Genomic DNA, 24524 nt, shown 5'->3' on the forward strand with positions numbered 1-24524 from the left:
ATTTGCTTATAAGTGGATGGACATGGAGAGTATCGTGCTAAGTGAAAAGAGAAAGAGAGGGACAGACATAGAATGACTACACTCATTTGTGGAATATAAAATAAGACTGACATCCAAGACAGTAGACACAAGGGCCAGGAATATTGCTCCATGGTTGGAAGCCTGCCTCATGAGCTGGGGGAGAAGGCAACTGGGATAGAGGAGGGAGCACTAAGTCAATGATGGTTGGAGGGATCACTTGGGATGGGAGAAGTGTGCTGAGAGTAGATAAAGGACCAAACATGATGGCCTCTCAGTATCTGTATTGCAAACCATGATGCCCAAAAGGAGAGAGAGAGAGTGGGGCTGGAGCAATAGCACAGTGGGTAGGGCGTTTGCCTTGCACGTGGCTGACCCAGGTTCCATTCCCAGCATCCCATATGGTCCCCTGAGCACTGCCAGGAGTAATTCCTGAGTGCAAAGCCAGGAGGTAACCCCTGTGCATTGCTGGGTGTGACACACACACACAAAAAAAAAGTAGAAAGAAGGAAATTGTCTGCCATAGAGGCAGGGGGTGGGCTGGGGTGGGGATGGCAGGAGTGATACTGAAAACATTGGTGGCAGAAAATGTGCACTGGTGGAGAGATGGGTGTTTGATCATTGTATGGCTGAAACTCAATCATAAAAGCTTTGTAACCATATCTCACAGTGACGTGTTAAAAAAATTTTTTTAATTGAAAAAGAATAAGGCAGCTGCATATACGCTCACACACAGAAGGCCGTTCACTGCACCCTGGGGCCGGGGAGAAACAGTATACATACTCAGACAACTCGGTCTATACGAGACACCCTTAGGATACCCTTAAAGAACTTCAGGCTTGCTTCAGTAGCCTTCAAAAGAAACTGTGTTATCAGAAATCACTTCTGGGAAAGAAGGAAGCTGAGTGCCACGAGGGAAAGAGAATGACAATTCTTACTGATTAGACTGTAGATTTTCTTCCTGGTACATCGAGGACAAAGAGACCAGGTGGGCAGACACACAGAATATTTCCAAGTATCTGGGCCCAGGCCAGAGGCAGGAAGCTTGCCTCACACACGGCCAACGCAGGCTCAGTCCCTGGCGGCCCTGTGACACCCCGAGCCCTGTCAGGAGTCAGCCTTGGATGCAGGCGGGTGGGGCCCCCAACAAGCTCCAGTTCCCAGTCCCCATCCCACATCAGTCGGGACGGCTCCCTCTGGGGATTTTCAATCAGGGCAAGCCCTTACCTGCTGGTGGGCGCAGGGAAAGAAAACGAGAGAAGCTGATTCCAGAACGGGTCATTCTCAGAGACAGACTCTGTTCCTGAGAGCTTCTTCAAGTACTCATTTTTCGGGAGATCACTGATTCTGCTGCTGTTCGAGCCCATCTTCTACTGCGAAAAGCAACTTCTCTTTAAACCTTCATTTCCACAAGACAACCTGCAGTGAAGGAAAAAGAAATCCAATCAAAACCATTACCACAGGGACCAGAGAGACAGCACAGCGGAGAGGGCGTTTGCCTTGCACACGGCTGACCCGGGTTCGATCCCCGGCACCCCCGATGGTCCCCCGAGCGCCACCAGGAATGATTCCTGAGTGCAAAACCAGAAGTAACCCCTGAGCATCGCAGGGTGTGACACAAAACAAACAAACAGATATCATCATCCCACTTTGTCCACCCTTGACCTAAATATGAAAGAGCTGTAAACTTTTACTAAAGGAAGTCACACCGCTTTATTTTAAATATAGCAACTTCACAGTCTGAGCCCTGGGCCCGGGAGAGAGCTCAGTGGGTGGGAGTATGTGCTTTGCAGCCCACGGCCTAGGTCTGATCCCCACCACGCACGGGCCCTGAGCACCTGAGTCCCACCCAGGGAGCAGCCCCTATGCGTCACCTCCAAGTATAGCCCAAATACAAAAGAGTGAAAAATATATACCTATATGAAATCTGTCTTCCATAGTAAGAAGAAAGCCAAGAACCACTTTGAATGGTAACCCAAAAACTACCAGTGAAAGTGTACTGTCATCCGCGGCTGGGGATGATAAGAAGGAACAGTGAGGAGACCCGAGGGTGGGCGCCTCTAGGAAAAAGGCCCCCGATGGGATAGAACAGAGTGAACGTATTTTCCTTCTAAGCCCATCGCATTATTGATGCTCTTAGACTATGTCTATATATCACTTGATTCTAAAAGTTAAATACTTTGAACCTCCTTCACCATCCCATTTCCGACTCAAATGTGAGTTTTAGTAGGTTATGAAAGACACATTAAAGTCACAGCTAAATTAACTGAAATAAACTATTAATTATTCTTTGCAGAAAAGTAGAAAACATAAGAAAATCTATTTACAGGGGAAAAAAATAAGTCTGAAGAGGTGGCCCAGGGGGCGGGAGCACATGTTTTGCATCCAGGGGCCCCACGAGGTTTGATTCTCTGGTACCACATGGTCCCCCAAGCACCTCTGGGAGTGACCAAGCAGGGAGTAGCCCCCGAGGAATAATCCAGAAATCAAAATCTGTTTTGTCTGATGCAATTCAACATTACAGTAAATGCATATACTTTCCATATATACTGTGTGTGTGTGTGTGTGTGTGTGTGTGTGTGTGTGTGTGTTCTGAAGAGTTTGGGATTTTATTTTGTTTTGTTTTTGCTGTGCTGGTGATCTAATTCAAGGTCACACACTCTACCACTGAGCTAAATCCCTTGCCCCCCAATTTTTTTCTTTCTGGGTCACACCTGGCAATGCACAGGGGTCATTCCTGGCTCTGCACTCAGGAATCACCCCTGGCAGTGCTCAGGGGACCATATGAGATACTGGGAATCGAACCCGGGTCGGCCACATGCAAGGCAAACACCCTACCCGCTGTGCTATCGCCCCAGCCCCCCCAAAACATTTTTATCCCGAAATCTGAATTTCAAATTTCTCCACTGTATGTGTCTACAAACACACAAACACAGACAGCCACAGGGCCAGAGAGGCCATCCAGCGCCAGGGTCAGGTGCGTGCCTTTCGTGAGCTGACCAGTTCAGTAGGGAGCACCACGTATGGCCTCCTGAGCACCGCCAGGCCTGGCCCCAGAACATCACCGCCATCATGGAGCCAGAGCGACAGGACAGCGGTTACGCATCTGCCTCGCAATGTGGCTGATCCCAGGCGGGAGTGACGTCTGAGACTGGTGTGATGAGGCTGAGATCTCAGGTCGGGTAAACCAAACACATGGAATTTGATCATGGCTGACTGTAAAGTTTGGAGCTATGAATAACTTTGCAAATTACAGTACCTCAATAAAAAATATGAAAAAAAAAGCACATCACCATCATCATCTGAAGGCCTCCATGCTGAATTTTATGGCTCAGCGGGCTGGGGGTACCCGCCTCCCACGCAGAAGGCACACATCCCCGCACATGGTCCCCACGAGCGGGGACTAGCCCCTAAATATCAGCAGGTGTGGCACCCAAAACCATTTTTTTTAATTAAACGCATTTCCTACAAGAGAAAATTTACTTTCATAGACCCGAGAGACAATCTAAAAGTCCCGAGCACCTTCTCTGAGTGCTGGAGGCCTGAGTGGGACCCCAGCGTCACATGGTCCCCCAAACGTCACCAAAGCAGCCTCCCGAGCACAGAATTGGAAGGAGCTGCCCAGTAATGCAAGGAATTGCCCAAGAATAAATAAATCCTTTCAAACTGATTTTTTATATGAAGATGGAAATAATATGGGTGGGTACTAACCCCGCAAAAAAAAATAAATAAAAAGTAATGACATGGAGAAAGATCTACTCTATGAACATTCACTGTCACTGTCACTGTCATCCTATTGCTTATCAATTTGCTCGAGCAGGCATCAGTAACGTCTCTCATTGTGAGACTTGTTGTTACTGTTTTTGGCATATCGAATACGCCACGGGGAGCTTGCCAGGCTCTGCCATGAGGGCATGATACTCTCGGTAGCTTGCCGGGCTCTCCGAGAGGGGCAGAGGAATGAAACATGGGTCGGCCGCGTGAAAGGCGAATGCCCTACTGCTGTGCTATCGCTCCAGCCCGTTCTATGAACATTATTCAAAAGAATTATTATTATGGAATCCCAGTGACCAAGAGCTTCCACAAGCAAGGTCCAGGTATGCAGATTCCAGGACTGAATCTCCAGGCCACATAGTGGCAGAGGACCTGGGCTGTCCCTCCCCGGGTCCCTGCCCGCCCAGGAGACTGGCTGTCACACCCACAATTTGCCTCTGGGCACCAACAGCCTGGCCCAGAGACTCCCAATTGAACCCCAAAATGGATTAGTGCCATACAGATGCCCCTGGAGCCAACCACTTACAATCTAGACATTTACATTTACAATCAGGGCCATGCAAGCCCGCATGATACTCAAAATGAGCAATGGAAAATAAATTATCTAGCACCTGCCCTTGGCAGGTAAGCTTGAATGGTGGTGGGAAATTTCGAGCCAAAATTTGGCTCGAATGCCCAAAATTAGAGAGTACTGGGGAAATTGTCTGCCAGAGAGGCAGGGTGAGGACTGGGATGTGGGGTGGAGAATGTGCAGTGGTGGAGGGATGGGGGTTCCATCGTTGTCTGGCTGAATCCCAGACATGAAAGCTTTGGAACTCATGGTCATACAATTTAAAAAAAAAAAAAAAGTAATGTGGAATTCATGCCCAATTCAATCAGCTTAATCAATGGCTGAACAAACAGCAGTACTCCTATATTGTAGCACTGTCGTCCCATTGTTCATCATTTTGCTCAATCGGGCACCAGAATGTCTCCATTGTGAGACTGTTGTTACTGTTTTTGGCATATCGAATACGCCACGGGGAGCTTGCCAGGCTCTGCCATGCGGGTGGGATACTCTTCATAGCTTGCCGGGCTCACCGAGAGGGACGAAGAAATCGAACCTGGGTTGGCCACATGCACGGCAAACGCCCTACCCACTGTGCTATGAATTGGGGGTTGGGGAAGGTCAGAAATGGGGGGGAACCCACAAAAACAGAAGTGCAGGAAATCGGCAGCGTGACAACTCAGGTTCCCACCGCTCCCGCCCATCTCCCACACTGCGGCCCACCAAGCATGACAGCATGGACGTGTCGCATCCAAACGCCCAGGCTCCTACATTATTTTAAATAATAGTAATAATAATAATAATGAAAAGAATTATTATTAAATATACATCTTATACTAAATTATATTACATCTTATATTAAATAAGATAAGTATAAAATATGTATGTTATATTCAAGATAAGATCTATATCAGTGAGACACAGCCAGCTTCACAGCAAGGGAAGTTACCGGCAAGGATACAGAAAGGCAAAGGAGTCGCTCCCCAGTGTGAGAAAGCGCTGTGTCTGCTTCCACCAGCTGGAGCCCTGCCCGTGCCCCCTTCGAAAGCTGTGCGGCCGGAGACGCAGGGACTCCGAAAGCATCAGTTCATCTTCACACCACCAGCGGCCAGCCGCGGAGAGCTGACATCTCCAGGCCCACTTCCCACAACCACACCAGCTCCTCACCCAGACGGGAGGCGCTCTGGGCCATAACACACACTAAAACAGAGTCGACGGCCAGAGACACGGTACAGCGGGCAGGGCGTCTGCCTTGCATGTGGCCGGCCAGGGTTCAATCCCCGGCATCCTATATGGTAGTCACCCCCCAACTCACCCCTGCACTGCCATAATTCCTGAGTGCATCACCGGGTGTGACCCAAAAAGCAAACAACAACAACAAAAACCTGAACCATCGTCCTGGGCTCACCAAAGTCTGTGCAGGGGTCTGATAAAAGGTTCAAAGGACAATCGCACACGCCTGGCACACGCAAGCTCTGAGCTGGATCCCCAGCACGGCTGGGGACAGTCCTGGTGGCCCTGAGCACTGCGGAACCCCGAACACACCAGCTGGGCCCTCCCAGTCGGGTACGGGCCCTTCACAGACAGGAAGTGGGGAAGCGGCACTGTCCTAAGCCAGGAAGGATGCTAGGGGAAGCCCCAGTGACGAGAGCCAGCACCTGCCCGCAGGCCCCGGGCCCCGGGTCCACTCCCCCGGGCTACCACACAGGCCCGGCGCCTCCTGGCAGCTCTGCTGGGGCAGCTTTTCTGCAGAGTCCTCTGCCTCACAGCTCTGCATCTCAACTCTGTCGTCCCCCTGCCGTGCTGGCACTAGGAGAAAGGAAGCACAGCCCCGCTTCACCAGGACGACCGAGGGTTCGAGGGCAGAGCACCTTCCCGACACGTGTGAGGGGCTCAATCCCCAGCACCGCACAGACACCAAAGGTTCGAGGGGCCGGAGCAATAGGTCAGTGGGCAGGGCCTTGCATGTGGCCCACCCGGGTTCAATCCCCGTCACCCCATATGGCCCCCTGAGCCCGCCAGGAGTGATCCCTGCGTGCAGAGCAAGGTGTAACCCCTGAGCATGGCCGGGTGTAGCCGAAACACAAACACTGCAGGCCGCAGTGGGCCAGACCAGCGCAGACCCGTTACGTAAAGGGCAAAACAGCTCCTGGAGCGAGAGGACGTGTGCAAAGCACTCGGCCGGGGACCTCGCCCAGAGAAAGCTCAGCCAAATGGCAGGTCGAACAGAACTTCTTTTTTAATATTCACAGTTACCACTCCCATCCATTCTCTCACAAGCTCAGAGGTACTCGGAGGCAGCGAGGGGTATATTTAGCACAGTGTGGGGCTCAAAACAAAAGCCACCGAAAAATCTCCTGGCTCCCGTCTCTCTCTTTCCATTTCTCAACGGAGGGGTGGAGACATGTGCCGGGGCTCAGGCACATGAGCTGCACGTGGCCGCTCCGGTTCCATCGCCAGCGTCACATGTCCCCAAGAATAGCCGGTGTGAGGATCGGAGCACAGTGGGCAGGGCACTCGTAGGTACCGCAGGGTGACACCCAAAGAGCAAACAAAATAAACAAATGAGCCACAAGGGGGGTAAAAAAAAAAAAGACTCAAAGAGCAAACCTCACAACTGAAACCGGAGACCAGACAGAGCAGCAACAGACAGTGGCCACTGGCCAACGGACACGGAAACACCACCTGTGCGTGTAGATCACCCGGTAAGGAACGTTCGGAGGTAACAGGTTACTTAGCAGGAGGCAAATGCTCTATTTAGAGTAGCTGCAGGGCCCAAAACAAAAACAAAAATGTTCTCCTGCCTCTCATCTCTCTTTTTCCATCTCTCGATGCATTCAACCCAACGCAGCGCCGAGACACTCAGCAGCCCGGAGACGCGCAGACACGGGCAGCAGGCAGCACGCCTCTGGCCTCCCTCCGCGGTCAGAGAGGAGAGCTGGGGACAGTCCCACGCTAAGGAGCCGGAGCTACAGTTCCCAAGGCAATCTAAAGTGCCAACAATATGCACGAGCCCTCAATACAAATACTTGGCATGTTTGAGAAGAAAACAAAAGAGAAAGATGAGAGAAATAGTACAGAATGAAGGCATTTGCCTCACAAACTCTGGTTTGGTCCCATCCCTGTCACCACATACAACCCCCGTCCCCACTGGGAGTGATCCCTGAGCACTGAGCCAGGAGAGGCTTAGCACCACCACATGTGGCTCAAACCACGCCCACCACAAAAAAAATCTTTAACTGTGCAAGGAGGAGCTTCCACTGAACAGAGAATTCCTTTACAGTGGGATATTCTGTTTAAAAGATATTAAGAAAAGAATATAGGGTCTGCAGTGATAGCACAGCGGGCGGGGTGTTTGCCTTGCATGTAGCCATCCCGGGTTCAATCCACGGCATCCCGTAGGGTCCCCCAAGCACTGCCAGGAGTGATTCCTGAGGACAGAGCCAGGAGTAACCCCTGAGCACCACCAGGTGGCCCTAAAGCCCAAAAAGAGAGAAAGAAAAGAATCCCCCAGATCCTGGAATTGTCTCTCCAGCAAGAGCTATGTTCCTCCTGAAACCTGCTGCCATGGGCTGAGCGCGAGCACGGCGGGAGGGCATCTGCCTTGCACGAGGCCGACCCGGGTTCGATTCCCAGCATCCCATGTGGTCCCCTGAGCACCGCCAGGAGTAACCCCTGTGCATCGCCGAGTGTGACCCAAAAAGAAAAAAAAAAAAGAACCCGACCTGCTTCTCTGCTGGGCAGGGGTGCCAGGCGCTGGCCAGGCGGCGAAGGCGGCAGAAAGAAGGCGCCAGGAGGCGGAGTGAGGCGTTCCAGCAGAAACCAGAGGCGCAGGAGAAATCAGAGAAGGCCCGCGGGCCGTGGGAAACGGGCAAAGAGGCCCCAAGGCTGTCCCCGCGCAGTGCTCCTGCTCCCCGGTCTCCGCTCTCCAACTGTCGCCAGCAGCAGCTACAATGAGGGGTTCAGAGCCTATCACACATTCAAAGATATCTTTTTTCCAAAAAAAAAAAATAATAATAATAAATTGCTCTGGGCCGGCACGACAATACAGGGAATCAGGTGCTGGTCGTGAAAGCGGACACGCGTGCTTCTGTCTCCAGTCCACGTGGTCCCTGGGCGCCGCCCAGGGCACTCCTAGCCCAGAAGCAGGGCAGCCCCTGAGCACTGCCCCTCAAATCATTTTGGGGCCAGGGATGCGGCCCTCTGGGAAAGCATTTACCTTGCAGGCACCGGCCGGGTTCCATCCCCGGCACCCCATAAGGCCCCTGAGCACCTCTAGGGTGTGAGGCCACCGAGTTCCATTCCCAACACCACATGGTCCCCCGAAAACCATGACCAAGAATGACCCTCAAGAGCTGAGTTCAAAGGTGTGACCCCCTCAGTAAGCCAGGTGCAACCCAAAAACAAAATCATTCTCAAGACACTATCAGTACCGGACTGATGTCATCAATAACAACGGTGGGCTTTCTCTCTCTCTCTCGTCACGTGAACACCTGCATGCCAGCCTTCACTGTGCCCCTCAGCCTAGTGTTCACAGCCAGGGCATTTACACAGAATGCCTGCCAACTCTCGGCCGAGAAGAACAAGGTAAAATAAATTGAAGTGAATTACCCAAGACTACAGAGCAGGAAAGTTTCAGACCTGGGCAGACGGACGGAAGGAAACGGGCGTTAGCTACTTGACCATACTGCTTGCATGAACAAAGAACAAGATGACCAAAAGATTAAGAAGGGGGGCGGGAGGTGCCTGTGGCACGTGCATCCTGGTTCCACCTGAACCATGGCCACCGGCACTGCATGGTCACCCCCACCCCCATCACAGCGCTGAGAGTGGTCCCTGAGCCTCTGGGGCGACCCCAAACCAAAAGAACAGAATTCAACCGAAAGGAGAGGTGAGGTCAAGAAAATTCCCGTAATAAAGAACAAGACGACAAAACAGCATGGGACTCACTTACGACTGACTGTAGAAGATCTTAATATACTAATAACAATGTCATAATGATATGTTAATTAATAACAATGTTAATTCACAGGAGAAGGTGTAAGAGTGGGCCGGAGAGAGTGGGGGGACAGTGCGCGTGCGTGTGGGCCTTTGCGCCTTCAGCCCCCAGCGCCACCAGGGGCTACTCCTGAGTCCGGCCACCAGGAGCCCTGAACACCGCCAGGTGTGGCCCTCAAAGAAAAGACAGAAAAGAAGGAAAAGAGAGAGAGAAAGAGGAGAAATAGGAGAGAGAGGAGAGAGAGAGAGAGAGAGACAGGGAGCGAGAGAGAGAGAGACAGAGACAGAGAGGGAGCGAGAGAGAGACAGAGACAGAGAGGGAGCGAGAGAGAGACAGAGACAGAGAGGGAGCGAGAGAGACAGAGACAGAGAGGGAGCGAGAGAACGCGCTCTGTCTCTCCGAGGAAGGCTGAGGCTTTCCCGTGCCAGCACACAGCGGGCAGAAGCCTCTGGGCCAGAGGAGCGTTCTCTGGCCACGCCAGCCAGGAGAGGAACCGCCTGCTGCAGTGGAAGTTCCCGGGAAAACTGGGGGACATGCCATCAGCAGGAGACAAGGTCATCCACCTGGGCCTATGCAGTGTTTCCTTGGTTTGTTTTGTTTCTGGTCACTCCCGGCTCCGCACTCAGCAGTTACTCCTGGTGGTGCTCCCGGGGCCGTATGGGATGCTGGGTATCAGCCCGGGTCAGCCACATGTCAGGCACACGCCCTACCCACTGTGCTATGGCTCCGGCCCCAGCAATCCTGCGGTGGAAATACTGTAAATCCTACAGAGGACGTCAACCAAGATGCTCACAACCCAAACTGGAAGAGGAGGAGGAGGAAGAGAACCTCATCGACGGCGACAAGGAGCACTGGGCACTGAGTAAAACTGGTGTGTCCCCAGTGGTGTGCATCACCATCTGCACGGGTGGTTTATAGGCACAGGTGCAAGCAACTGGCCCGGGGGCCCGGAGGGGGGGCACAGCCGGCTCCCCCCACCATGCTTCCCAGCACGCCTGCCCTTTCCTAATGATACACTGAAAGGGATCGCCTAGGCAGGGGATTTACTCTTAGGGACTGGAGCAGCAGGAGAGCTGGTCGGAGTCTGCCTGGAATGGGCCGACCCAGGTCCAATCCCCGGCATCCCACATGGTCCCCCGAGCACCGCCAGGAGTGATTCCTGAGTGCAGAGCCAGGAGTAAGTCCTGAGCAGGCCAGTGACCCAAAAGCCAAAAAAAAATGAAAATAGAAAGAAAATTTACTTTTCATTGGATGGTAGAGTGTCTGTCTTCTGATTTCACAATCACCAATTCTTAGAAACAATGTAACGTGCAAATGCCAGAAAACAGTGCCGGCTGAGTAAACAAACTCCACGCCCTACACAAATCATCCTACCGGTGACAGAGGCAGGAGGGCCCGTCCCTGTGCTCTGGGCGCCTGTGGTGTGGCTGGTGCAAGGTCATGTGCCAAAGTTAAAATGGCGAAGAAGGGCTTGACTTATAGTCAAGTAAGAAATGCAGGTGCATCAGTGAGAAACTGCAAGACGGCAACTATTCAAGACTCAGTTCCAGCTCTGCAGAGGTCAGGACGCACAGCACAGCCTGGGGTCAGAAGGATGGGCCCTGGGGTGGGGGGCTCAGAAAACCTTTGAAGCAGATAGAACAGGAGTCTGGACCTGTCTCGAGGGTCAGAGAACATACGTGGAGATACGAAGCCCTGGACCCAATCCTGGGAACTGCAGCTTCCCCTGCCCGCTGTCCCTAGCGCCATCAGTGTGACCCCCGCAGGAATTTAAAAATTAGGGGCCAGAGCAATGATAGCCCAGTGGGTAGAGCCTTTGCTTTGCACGGGGCTGGCCCGGGTTCAATCCCCGGCATCCCATATGGTCCCGAGCCCGCCAGGAGTAATTCCAGAGTGCAGAGCCAGGAGTAATAAGCTCTGAGTACCGCTGAGTAGGGCTCAAAAACAACAACAAAACACCAAATTATCGTAAGGGTGTTGGGCTGAAATGCTCTACAGCCAACTGGGGGCACCGGGAAGACAGGTCAACAGGGCGGGGTGTGCGCGACGCAGGAAGGCAGAGCTCAGTCCCTCCACCCCGGCTGGACCTCCGCCGGCTCCCGTGCCCCCAGCACTGGCAGGGAGTGGCCCCCTCAAAACACAAAAGGACACATTTGGGGTGGACTGGGCACGACGTAACCATAAGACTGCACCCCTGAGTCCTCTACCTGAGACCATCCCCTGTGCACTGATGACCACGGCATGTCTCAGAAAGAAAAGATATACAAAAATTTAAAAAAAAAAGAAGAAGAAGAAGACACGCTTTCCAGAGGTGAAAGGTATTGTGTGTACAGATCTAAGATGGTACATTAACCTTGTCCCGTCCAGAACCGCCCGTGTGTCCCAGGCCACTCGCCATCTGCACTGAGAAACTGAGAGCAGCACCAAGGGCTGCAGAAGGAGGCATGAAAGTAGGGCCAGAGCGACAGGACAGCGGGGAGGGCGTTTGCTTGCACGTGACCAACCCGGGTTCAATCCCCGGCACCCCACAGAGTCCCCCGAGTACCACCAGGAGTAATTCCTGAGTGCAGAGCCAGGAGTGACCCCTGAGCATCACTGGGTGTGACCCAAAAAGGGGAGGAAGGAAGGAAGCCCGAAGGAAGGAAGGAATGGAGGAAGGGAGGAAGGGAGGAAGGGAGGGAGGGAGGGAGGGAGGGAGGGAGGGAGGAAGGAAGGAAGGAAGGAAGGAAGGAAGGAAGGAAGGAAGGAAGGAAGGAAGGAAGGAAGGAAGGAAGGAAGGAAGGAAGGAAGGAAGGGAATAGAAGGAGGGAGGGAGGGAAGGAAGGAAGGAAGGAAGGAAGGAAGGAAGGAAGGAAGGAAGGAAGGAAGGAAGGAAGGAAGGAAGGAAGGAAGGGAGGGATGGAGGGAGGGAGGGAGGAAGAAGAAAGGAAGGAAGGAAGCTGGGTGCCAAGCCAGCGCAATCACTATACTTTCTTTCTCTCCACCCTGCCCCCCACCGCCCAGGTCTGCACTTTTACCGAATGTTCTAAAACCTGCAGAAGTAGTTCCTTAAAGTCGTTTTTAAAAAGTAGTTACTTAAAGCAATTAAACTTTGCCATGAACAGAACCTACTGCCCACCTACCTATCCATCAATCTGCTCTGTTCTTCCCAGCGTAGGTCCTGTGCGGGGAGAACGTGAAGGAAACGCCCCGGGTGCACAGCGGCTGCAAGACGCAGCTCGGGGCAGAGCTCAGCGAGACAGGAGCGGGTGACGGGTGACGCTCCCAGGAGCACTCGGCAGCAAGTACCAGCCCCAGCCGAGAGCTCAGAGCTGGAAGCCCGCAGGAAGCAGAAGGCCCCGAGGCCTCGCAGCAACCCTCTCTCCTGCCCCGCTCTCTCCCGGGAAAGGAAGGGCAGCAGAGTCAGTTTGCCCGTCTGCATTTTGGGCACACAGGAAGGAAAACTCTAGAAGAAGGACCTTTCAGCCCCAGAGTCACAGAAATTCGGTTTTGTCTGTTCGGCAGCAGGGGAGGGCCGGGGCCACACCCAGCAGTCCCTTGCGCCATGCCCTGACATCCTAGTGGCCCACTCTTCCTCAACATGTCCTCTCACCTTATTGTCTTTGTCTAGTCTTTGTTTGGGAGCCACACCCGACAGTGCTCTGCGCTCCGGGATCACTTCTGGTAGTACTCTGGGGGACCCCGTGGGGGGCACGGGGATCAACCCGGGACAGTCTCATGCAAGGCAGCCGCCTTCCCCACTGTAGTCTCGCTCCTGTCCCGCCCTGTCCCTCACTCGAAAGAGACTTCCTGTAAAACTGGGGGGAGGGTCCCTGCAACACCCCAAAACTGCCAGTGGCCTGAGCTACTACTCAGACCACTAAGAGACGCCCACGACAAGTACTTGGAAAACAGGAACATGAAAAAAGAAAAACAAGGAAAACTTTCCCTGTTTACACTGAAGTCAGTATATCGTGACTTCACGAGTGTTAATGGTCTCCTTTGGGGCTGCGGGGGGTGGGGGGGTGGGGGGCACACCTGGCTGTGCTCAGGAATCACTCCTGACTCTGTGCTCTGTGCTCAGGGATCGCTCCTGGCAGGCGCGGGGGACTGTAGGAGGTGACAGGGATCAGACCCGAGCAAGCGCCCTGCCTGCTGCACTCTCGGGCCCCGCTCAACAGTCCCATTTTACCAAGGCCTAGAGGAAAGCCACAGATATCCCCCACACGTTTGCTCATAGTCCCTAGAAAGGAAAAACAACAGCCCTCACTCGGGCTGTCCCCGTCTCTGCGACCTAGAGTGAAAGATGCAACTCGGGTCACTGCATTCGCAGCAGCAGAGGTGATGACCTGTTTCTTGGTCTTGGCGAAATACCCCGAAACGCACTGCCGGGCAACACGAAGGCCCACCACGCTGCCTGCAACCAAGAGACGATCCGCGATGACCGGGCAGAGCTGGCTTCACCGCGCACGGCCCTAAGCGGGAAGGCCTTTGCCAGACGCAGCCCGAGGCTCCAGGGAAACGGGCCAGGGAGGCAGGGAGGCGGCCGGACGGGCAGGAGCTCTGCACGTCGGAGCTGCTCGGTTCCCTGGTGTGCACCAAGGCCAGTACCGGCCCTGAGCATCACCTGTGTGCCCCACAGCGTACGGGAAATGGCGACAGAGTCACCAGGGTGCGGGCTTTGGAGATGGCGGGGCCAGAAGCCGACAAACACGGCCCCTCTGGAAGCCAGAGCAGCTAACGCCGCAGAGTGTCCTCTGAGAAACCTCCAGAGACCAGTCTCGCCCTTCGGACGCACTGATTTCAACCCACTGAGCACCAGTCTGGGCTTCCAGGACACAAAACTATTAAATAATAAACACAGGCCAGAGCCAAGAGTACTAGGGCTCGGGGGCCGGCCTTGCACACGGCCAACCCCAGTTTGATTCCCAGCGCCCCGTACGGTGCTCTGAGCACCATCAGGAGTGGCCCCTGAGGGCAGAGCCAGGTGTGGTCCCAAAACCAAAAATAATAATCCTGTTGCCTGAAGCCAACAAATGTGTGGGAATAGGTTTCAGGAACCACAAAAAATACATGCACACACGTTACATTCTAACAATATGTAAAATCATCCAGGGGCTACAGAGACCACTAAGGCCTGGGTTAAGCCTGGCATTCGAGGGTCCCCAAGTACCACCAGGTGTGACCCTCCCCTCCCCCCAAAAAAAATCCTCAAAAATTGGGGCCAAAGCTCTAGTAGAGCAGGAAGGGTGCTTGCCATGCACGCAGCCAACCTGGGCTGAAACGCCAGCATCACGTAGGGCTCCCCGAGCCTGCAGGAGTGATTCCTGAGCACAGAGCCAGGAGTAACCCCTGAGCACCACCAGATGTGGCTCAAAAGAAAAAAAAATAAATTATCAAAAAAAGCATAATAACAGCGGGTAGGGCATTTGCCTTGCACGCGGCCGACCCGGGTTCGAATCCCAGCATCCCAGATGGTCCCCTGAGCACAGCCAGGAGTAATTCCTGAGTGCAAAGCCAGGAGTAACCCCTGAGCATCACTGGGTGTGACCCAAAAAGCAAAAAAAAAAAAAGCATAATAAACAAACTGCCCCAAATATTCAAGAGCACCGGGAGACATGTAATTTGGGCCCATGGCAGTGTAATTCATTTCCATTTTTCTCCCGCTCTCCCAAAACTCCCACCGTTACAAAGCCAGCCAGGGCGGGAGACGGCGCCAGGAGCAGTCGGGCCCTGTGTGCCGGGCCCGGCAAGGCAAGCCCTGGCCCCACACCAAAAAAAGAAAGAAAAAAAAAAAAAAAAAGGCCAACTCAAGTTACAGTGCTTTGGGCTTTTGGTGAAAGGACAAGGACATACACTATTAACCAAGAAAGTGGAAGCACGTACTGGGAGAAGAGAAAGCAGTTATAATTCTCAAAGTGAAATGATTTGCACTGCTTTCATTAAGTACACTTTTAAAACTAAGCCTTCAAGAAACGGACGACAGTAAGGCCTTACTATTAAAATTTTAAACGTGATGATGGTACTGAGTACATTTTTAAAATGACCCAATCTTCTATATATACTGAAACTGGAACACGTGAGACAATAAAATCCATTGATCTGTGATCCTGTGATCTGCCTTAGAGGACAGAAATGCAGCTCATGATGAAACGCCTGTTTGTGCATGTATGAGGCCCTGCAGTGGATTGCTGCAACCACAAAAACATAGATTTTTTTTTTTCCTTTTTAATTTGGGGGCCGCACCTGGCAGTGCTCAGAGCTTATTCCCGGCTCTGTGCTCAGGGATCACTCTGCTAATGCTCAGGAGACCTGATGTGGTGCCCAGGATCAAACCCGGGTCTGCCAAGTGCAAGGCAAGCACCACTGTACTATTGCTCCAGCTTTAAAAAATTCTTAATTGAGGGGCTGGAGAGATAGCACAGTGGGTAGGGCGTTTGCCTTGCACGCGGCCGACCCGGGTTCAAATCCCAGCATCCCATATGGTCCCCTGAGCACAGCCAAGGGTAATTCCTGAGTGCAGAGCCAGGAGTAACCCCTGTGCATCTCCAGGTGTGACCCAAAAAGCAAAAAAAAAAAAAAAAAAAAATTCTTAATTGAGAATGGCAACAGGAAAGGGACAGGGTATATGTGAAATTCTACCAGCTGCAGCTACTGACCACTGGGAGTGAGTGTTGGGCACGTAAGGGAATGTTCTATAGGTCTACTGTTTGGACTTTTCTTTATTTAAAGGTTCAAAGGGGGGCCAGAGAGAGAGCACAGCGGGTAGGGCTCCTGCCTTCCACGCGGCTGACCGGGCCGGATCCCCAGCATCCCACATGATCCCCTCAGCACCACCCGGGGTCATTGCTGAGTGCAGAGCCAGGAAGAACCCCTGCAACGCTCCTGGGTGTAGCCCCAAAACCAAAAGGTAAAATAAAATCCAGGAGGAGGGAGGGCGAGAAAGGAAAAAAGGCGGGGCAGGGATGGAGCTCCGTGGTGGAATAAACGCTCTGCAAGCATGAATACGGGGTTCACTCTCCGGTGCGGAAGGAAAACGACAGGGCCCCTGACCTCTGGGAACAACACGGCCACGGCCACCTGGGTTCTGGGTTCTCTTCTACTGATCCCACCAGCAACTCAGTTCTATTTTTTTTGGGGGGGAGGGTTTGGGTCACACCTGGCGATGCTCAGGGAATCCTCAGGAATCACTCCTGGCGGTGCTCGGCGGGGACCATATAGGATGCAGGGACGGAACCCGGGCGGGCCACGTGCAAGGCCCTGCAACTCGGTTTTCTCAGTGCCTCTTGGCTTTGTGGGGGCTTCCTTGGGTCAAGTTTGGTGGTGTTCCGGTGCGACTCCTGGCTCAGTGCTCAGGAGTTGCCCCCAGTGTTGCTCGGGGACCAGTCAGTGGCAGGGATCCAACCCCGGCCTCCGGCGTGCAAAGTGTGAGCTCAGCCACCGGAGCCGTCTCTCTAGTAATCCACCCCTACCCGCAAGCCTGTCCCTGCGTGGACAAATGAAAACCACCAAACCGGTCTCAGCTAGAGCGCATGCGGGTGGGCTCTACCCCCACCCCACCCTACCCCCAGCTCCAATATTCCTATAGCCCCGCCCTTTCCACCTGCAGCTCTCCTCCAGCCTCCCCCCCACCCCGGGTCCCCACCCCCAGGTGCCGCTCCTTGGTGCCCCACGCTCCTCCCTCCAACTTCCCTCTCTGGCCCTTCCCGACTTTGGGCCACCCGCGGCAGTGCTCTGGGCTTGCTCCTGGCTCTGTGCTCAGGGATCACTCCTGGCGCCGGGGATGGAAGTGGGTCGGCCACCTGCAAGGTGAGCACCTTCCCCGCGGTCCTGACCCTCCGGCCCTTCCCGCTCCTTCTGGAGCATCCCACGGGGGGGGGGGGGGGGGGGGCCTTCTGTCAGCCCGGCCTGGGGCTCCCCTCTCCCACTTCTCTCCCGGCCTCTCATCACTTCTCTGCACCTTTCCACTGCCCTTCGCCGCATCTGCTTCCGCTGTCCACTCCCTCGGCGCCCCAAGACCGCCCGCCACCCCTTCGCCCTCCTTAAAGCAGGACCGCCCTGAAGTCCCAGGAGGTGGGTGGGGCAGAGCTGACCAGGGGAGGTTTCCTTGGGGGGGGTGCGGATTTCTTGGGGTGGGGGGAAGGTCTGAGCAAAATGTTCTGGAAGTGAGACCCTCTCCTGCACAGGCTTTTAACAAGCAGAACTGGACTTTCATTGTACTTTTTGAAAGGACGAGTGTGAACCTCAAGGTGTGTGAATTACATCTCAAAAAAAAAAAATGCAAGAGAAAAAGAAGGGGGGGCAGAGAGAGACAGAGAGACAGAGACAGAGAGACAAAGAGAGACAGAGAACAGAGAGAGGGAGAGACAGAAACAGAAACAGAGAGAAACCAAGACAGAGAAACAGAGAGAGATGAAGACAGAGACAGAGACACAGAGACACAGAGAGAGACAGAGACAGAGAGGCAGAGGGACAGAGACAGAGACAGAGAGACAGAGGGACAGAGACAGACAGAGGGACAGAGACAGAGAGACAGAGAGAGAGACAGGGAGGCCGACAGAGACACAGAGAGGGACAGAGAGCGACAGAGGGAGACAGAGAAACAGAGACAGAGAGACAGAGACCGCGAGACAGAGAGGGCGGGCCCGGCGGGAGGCGGCGGCCAGGAGCAGCCCCCCGCCGTCCCATCCTCACGCCCGCGGCCGCCCCCACGGGCCCCGTGTGCCTCCCCCCGCACGGACTCGCCCCGGGGTCGCGCCCAGAGCGGCCGGGCCGCCCCCGCGCACACCCCCCCCGGGCCCGGCCCCCAGGGCAGCCCCCGGCCCGCTGACAAGGGGCGGGGCCCCTCCCGCGCCGCCGGGCGGCCGGGGGTCGGCGTCCAGCTCACCAGCCCGGCCGGGGGCGCCGCGATCGCGGCTCAGGCGCGCATGGCTGACGTCTCCGCGGCTCCGGCTCCGGCTCCGGCTCCGGCTCGGCTCCCGCCCGGCCGCGTCGCTGCAGCGCCCGGGAGGCGGGGAGGGAAGAGGGAAGCGACCGAGAACGCGGCTGGACACCGAACGGCCGGGCGCGCGCGCCGGCCGGCGGTCACGTGGCGCGCGGCGCGCGGGGCCCTCTGGGAAATGTAGTCCCGCGGGCGTAGGCGCGGCTCCCCGCCCGCCCCCCGCGCCTCCGGGGCAACGGCAGGGCCACGTGGCAGCATGGAGCGGCCGCAAAGGCCGGTCATCCTCGCTGACCCAGCAGGGCGCCAGTGCCCGTGACCTCACTTTAAATAAAGCCTGTTCATTCCGAACGAATAACCATTCCGAAGTCAATCAGTCGCTCTAAATCGGAACTAGGCAGATGATTTTTGGAGGAGGCAGCTAGCCAGACAGGGCACATTGCCCTGGACAGGAGACATATACGGTGCAGTGTCTAAAGTATGCAAAGTGAAGTCAGATGCGCTGGGCATACCTGGCTGAGTGCCTTATATTACTTCCCCTCGAAAAGTGTATTTTCCGGGGCTGGAGCAATAAACAGCACAGCGAGTAGGGCGTTTGCCTTGCTCTCGGCCAACCCAGGTTCTATTCCCAGCATCCCATTCGGTTGTCTGAGCACCGCCAGGGGTAATTCCTGAGTGCAGAGCCAGGAGTAACCCCTGTGCATCGCCAGGTGTGACCCAAAAAGCCAAAAAAAAAAAAAGTGTATTTTCCACACAGGACTGTTAAGTTACCTGTGTGGAATTAAAAATTCACAGTGAGGGTTGTTTCCTATGTGTTTTCTCTTTATTGCTCTAAATAACAGTATGAGATAACTGTTACTTCCATTATATAATCAATATATGTGGATGAACTTTGGAAAGTATATACAGATCTTAGCTATACTTTTTGTTTTTGTTTTTGTTTTTGGGTCACACCTGGCGATGCACAGGGGTTACTCCTGGCTCTGCACTCAGGAATTACTTCTGGCGGTGCTCAGGAGACCATATGGGATGCTGGGATTTGAACCCAGGTCGGCAGCGTGCAAGGCAAACGCCCTACCCGCTATGCTATCACTCCAGCCCCAGCTATACTTTTCTTGTGCCTATTGTTAATCAGTTGCCTGGGCTCCCAGGGTTATTACAGAAAAACATACTGGCATCTGAGAGGCTCACTTAAAAAAAAAAAAGCTGGGGGGAATATGGTACAGAGGTTCAAGCGTTTCCCTTGCATGGCCTGGAGAAATAGTATAGCAAGTAAGGCACTCACCTTGAAATGGCTGACCCAGGTTCAATCCCTGGGATCCCATACAGTCCCCCAAGCCAGATTCCTAAATGCAGAGCCAGGAGTAACCCCTGAGTATTGCTGGGTATGTCCTCCCCCAAGCCCCAAATAAAGGTGCTTGTATAAGGACCTACCATATACCTTGTATAAAGTAGATGCCCTTAGATCTCTGACACCCGCCAGGGGCCACTACCCAGGCGTAATCCCTAAGCGCAGAGCCAGGAGTGAGCCCCAAGCCCACCCAGGTGTGGCTACACCCAGCTTCTGGCTCTGTGCTTAAGGACCTCTCCTGGCAGGACTCAGGAAACCTCATGTGCTGCTGGGATTCAAACCCGGGTTTGGCAGCATGCAAGTAAACACCCAAGCCCTACACAGGCTGGGGCCCGGGGTGCCAGGGATTGAACCCAGACCCTCACACATGCAAGGCAAGCCCCTCTGGCTGAGTTACTCCCCCTAGCCAGTTCCCCTTATGTGAGAGTGGCCATCTGCAGATCTGTGGGGACACAGAGCGGCACACTTGCAGACGGCCAGGCTGAGCGAGCACCCACACCAGTGTCCTCCAGGGCACTCCCCACGTGGTGACAGTGGCTGCCCGCATGCTCAACAGTGACATAGTGAAATGGCTCAGAGAGAGTCTCTTCCCAGGGGCAGGGTGAGCACCTCGCTCCACACTGCTCCCCAACCTTTTCTGCCTGCAGCAGCATTCCCCGCCCCATCCCCACCAAATCCCTCCAGAAACACCCGGGTAAGTCTGGGGGAACGGCTGTTGATACAGACAAACCACCTCTATTCCAGGAACTAGAGGAGGACTGCTGTCACGCTCATGGTCACCTTCATGCTAGGGGCACCCTGGGATGAGTCATAGACTAATATTAGGTTTGAGCCACCTGTCAGGCCAGAATCTGCTCTAAAAGTTTCAGGTACTGAACTCACTTATGTGGGCATTAGGACACTCCAGAATAGCGACTTATTTATGGAGCCCCTCCTTTTTTTTTTTTTTTTTTACTGTTTTATTGTTTGTTTTAGAGGGTCACACCCTAGCAGTGTTCCAAGGACTATAAGGAATAGACCAGGTTCAGCTGCACACAAGGTCAGTGCCTTAAGGCCTATACCATCCCCCTGGCCCCAAGTGGCTTCACACACACTAGCACTGTAGCACTGTTGTCCCATCCTGTTGTTCATTGATTTGGTCGAGCGGGCACCAGTAAAACATCTCATTGTGAGATTTGTTGTTACTATTTTTGGCATATTGAATATGCCACAGGTAGCTTGCCAGGCTCTGCCATGCGGGTAGTATACTCTTAATAGCTTGCTGGGCTCTCCAAGAGGGATGGAGGAATCGAACCCAGGTCAGCCACGTGCAAGGCAAACACCCTACCTGCTGTGTTATTGCTCCAATCCACACACACTAGATCTTCTTAAAATATTATTGTTTAAAAAGTTTTATTTTTAGGGGCTGGAGCGATAGCACAGCGGGTAGGGCGTTTGCCTTGCACGCGGCCGACCCGGGTTCAAATCCCAGCATCCTATATGGTTCCCTGAGCACCGCCAGGAGTAATTCCTGAGTGCAGAGCCAGGAGTAACCCCTGTGCATCGCCAGGTGTGACCCAAAAAGAAATAATAATAATAATAATTATTAAATTAATTTTTTAAAAAAGTTTGATTTTTAGGGGCTGGATCAATAGTTCAGTGGGTAGGGTGTTTGCCTTACACGCAGCTGACCCAGGTTCAATCACCAGCATCCCACATGATTCCCCCGAGCACCACCAGGAGTACTTCCTGAGTGCAGAGCCAGGAGCAACCCCTGAGCATCACCAGGTGTGACCCAAAAAGACCAAATAAATATATATATATATATATATATATGTATATGTATACATATATCACATAAAAAAATTTTAAGTTTAATTTTTAATGAGGTATCATGATTAACAACAGTATTATTATTGGGGCTGAAGCGATACTACAGCGGGTAGGGCGTTTGCCTTGCATGCGGCCGACATGGGTTCGATTCCCAGTATCCCATATGGTCCCCTGAGCACCACCAGGAGTGATTCCTGAGTGCAGAGCCAGGAGTAACCCCTGTGCATCTCCAGGTGTGACCCAAAAAGAAAAAAAAAAGTATTATTATTAATGTTTTAGGCATACAACGTTACTGCACAACCCGTACCATGGTGCCAATGTCCCTTTGCTAGGGCTCCGGGGTCCCTTCTGGTCTACATCATGGTTTGCTTTGTTTTTGGCCCATACCTTGCAGTGCGGGGAGTTACTCCCAGCACGGTGCTCAGCTGTTGCTTGTTGCCCTACTCAGGGAACCATGCCATGCTGGGGATCAAACCCAGGACTCTTACATGTAAAGCCTGTGAGCCACCTCCCTGGCCCAGCAGGTACTATTCTTTTGGGGGGAAGAGTAGGGGCGCCACACCCAGCTGTAATCAAGGGCTTACTGCTGGCTTTGTCGTCCTGTCGGCATTCTGGGGAAACCATCTGTGGTATTGGGGCTTGAACCCAGGTTGACGGCATGCAGGAAAAGAACATTAACCCCTGACCGTCTCTCCAGCCCTACTCTCTCCCTTTTGAATCTTTGGAGCTCCCAAAACTTCCATTATTATTATTATTATTATTATTATTATTATTATTATTACTATTATTTGCTTTTTGGGTCACCGGCAATGACAGGGGTTAACTCCTGGCTCTGCACTCAGGAATAACTTCTGGTGGTGCTCGGGAGACCATGTGGGATGCTGGGAATCGAACCTGGGTCAGCCGCATGCAAGGCAAACGCCTCACCCGCCATACTATCACTCCAGCAACGTCCCCCCACAAACTTACTTTTTAATTCTGACTTTGTTTAATGACTCAGGTAAACTGACAACTGTTAAAGATGTGTCCAAAGCCTCACCTATGTATCTATCTGTTTAACCACCAAAGTATAGATCACTTCCAGCACCCTAGAAAGCTCGCTAGAACTTCTTTCCAATCCATTTCCAGGGAAAGCAGCCCTGCTCCTACCTGCCTGCTGGGGCGAGAGCATATATTTAGACCTTAGCTGTGAGGTTGTCCTATGTGAGTAGCCTGTGAATTTGGACACGTTGGGTTGGCTGATCAGCTCATAGACCCCCAGCTCAGGTGACCTAGGCAAGCTTCCTCCAACATCAAAATGCCAGAAACCCACTGGCTACACAATGGAACTTTTGGAACCCGCAAAAAAGCAGGATTACAAGGTTTTATTGTAGCTTTATTACCGTGTACCTACCCTCCCTCCCCTGCATGGCCTGCTGTGGGAATTTCGTTTGGGTTGGACTACGACAGAAATGATTTCTCTAAGAATAGTTTTGCGCGTCTCCCGTGCATGGGGACGGAGCGTTCTCTGGGATCCGGACTCCAGGAATAGAACAGCGGGATCATCGTGTGTGCTCAGCTGCACGGGATGGTGAGAAGGTGCTTTGCAAAGTCGCACCAACTGATGTTTCTCTGCACTGCGTGGCTGCGTCCTTGGAGCATCTCTATCCCTTCCGAGCTGCTCACTGCGGTTTTAATTTCCCTTCCGCACTGAGAACACGTGTCCTCATGTTTACGGGCTCTGCATTTCCTGTGCCAAGACCGTCGGACATCCCTCCTCTCAGCACTAGTCAGACCTCCCGGCCCCCCTGAAATGCAAGGTGATTTTGCCACGGGTCACCTTCCCTTTCTCTTGCTGAATAAGCTTCATCCCACCCTCCATAGACCCCTTGCATCTTCCTTCTCCTGGGCTGGGTGGGATGCTTCCGGTTCATGAATCATTTAATCAAAGCAAATTAGATTTGAAAAATTAACCCGTAAATTATTCAAAGAAATGGGGCTGTTGGCCGATGGCTCGAGGAAGAAGAATCAGGCTGACAGCCGGTGAATTTGGGAGCCCGCAGGAGAAGCACGGGGTGGGGGCGGGGGAGGGGGGCAGCCTGCAGGTTCCATCCCCAGTGAGCTGCGCCTGCCAGAAGCCTCCAGCCGGGCCTGAAGCCACAGGTCATGACGAGGCAAGCGCAGGGAAGGAAAGCCGGGACGCAGCCACTGCAGTCTGTCAATCAAACCCAGGAGGGGGCGGGGCGGGGCGAGGTGCCCAGGGCAGGTCTTGGATCTGTCCAGGCGACAGGGCCCGGGGGAAATGCCCAACCCACAGCTCTCAGGGCCCGACTGGCACATCAGGCCTAACTCACCCAGCCTTTCCTCAGTTACCTAAACTTAGTAAGAGGGACAGGGGCTTAAAGCTCCCGCCTGGCACCTGGCCAACTCCAGCTTGATCCCGGCACCCCGTATGGTCCCCCCAGGATCCCACTGCAGGAGTGATCCCTGAGCACAGAGCCAGGAGTAAGCTCTGAGCACTGACAGGTGTGGCCTCCCCGAACAAACAGAAATTTAAAAAAAAAAAAAAAAGAGGATTGGGCTAGATGTCACAGAAGGTCCCTCTCAGCTCGACCTTCAAAGAGTTTAGGTGTCAGGGGCTGGAGCAATAGCACAGTGGGTAGGGCGTTTACCTTGCACGCGGTTGACCCGGGTTCGATTCCTAGTTTCCCATATAGTCCCCTGAGCACCGCCAGGAGTAATTCCTGAGTGCATGAGCCAGGAGTAACCCCTGTGCATCACCAGGTGTGACCCAAAAAGCAAAAAAAAAAAAAAAAAAGAGTTTAGGTGTCATTCTGTTTGGGTTTGTTGGGGGGGCCACACCCGGCAGTGCTCAGGGGTTACTCCCGGCTCTGCACTCAGGAATGATTCGGAAGTACGGGGTGCCGGGATCAAATCCGGGTTGGCCGAGTGCAGGGCCAATGATCGGCCCGCTATACTGCCACTCTGGCCCCATGTTTTTATTCTGTTTTTAACTTCTGGGCCACACCTGGCGGTCCTCAGGGCTGGCTGCTCCTGGTTCTGCGTGAGGGGGTCGCTTCCGGCAGAGCTCAGGGGTCCCTGGGCTGGAGTCCCGGCCCGCAGAGTG

The 24524-nt window shown here is 53.6% G+C and overlaps 1 protein-coding gene across 4 annotated transcripts in view; it reads right to left on the bottom strand.

Moving 5' to 3' along the window:
• The window catches only part of DYM (dymeclin), a 292576-nt gene extending 274181 nt beyond the window's left edge, over nucleotides 1-18395 (bottom strand). For all 4 annotated transcript variants that reach the window (XM_004616126.2, XM_055127709.1, XM_055127710.1 and 1 more), the window contains exons 1-2: nucleotides 18205-18395; nucleotides 1246-1437 (exon numbers count right to left, since the gene is read on the bottom strand). In XM_004616126.2, coding sequence (XP_004616183.2) covers nucleotides 1246-1385 — 140 coding nt within the window. In that variant the 5' untranslated portion in view covers nucleotides 1386-1437; nucleotides 18205-18395. The remainder of the gene's footprint in view (nucleotides 1-1245; nucleotides 1438-18204) is intronic.
• Nucleotides 18396-24524: the final 6129 nt, after the last annotated feature.

This window comes from Sorex araneus, chromosome 2, assembly GCF_027595985.1.
Source record: "Sorex araneus isolate mSorAra2 chromosome 2, mSorAra2.pri, whole genome shotgun sequence".
Classification (NCBI taxonomy): domain Eukaryota; kingdom Metazoa; phylum Chordata; class Mammalia; order Eulipotyphla; family Soricidae; genus Sorex; species Sorex araneus.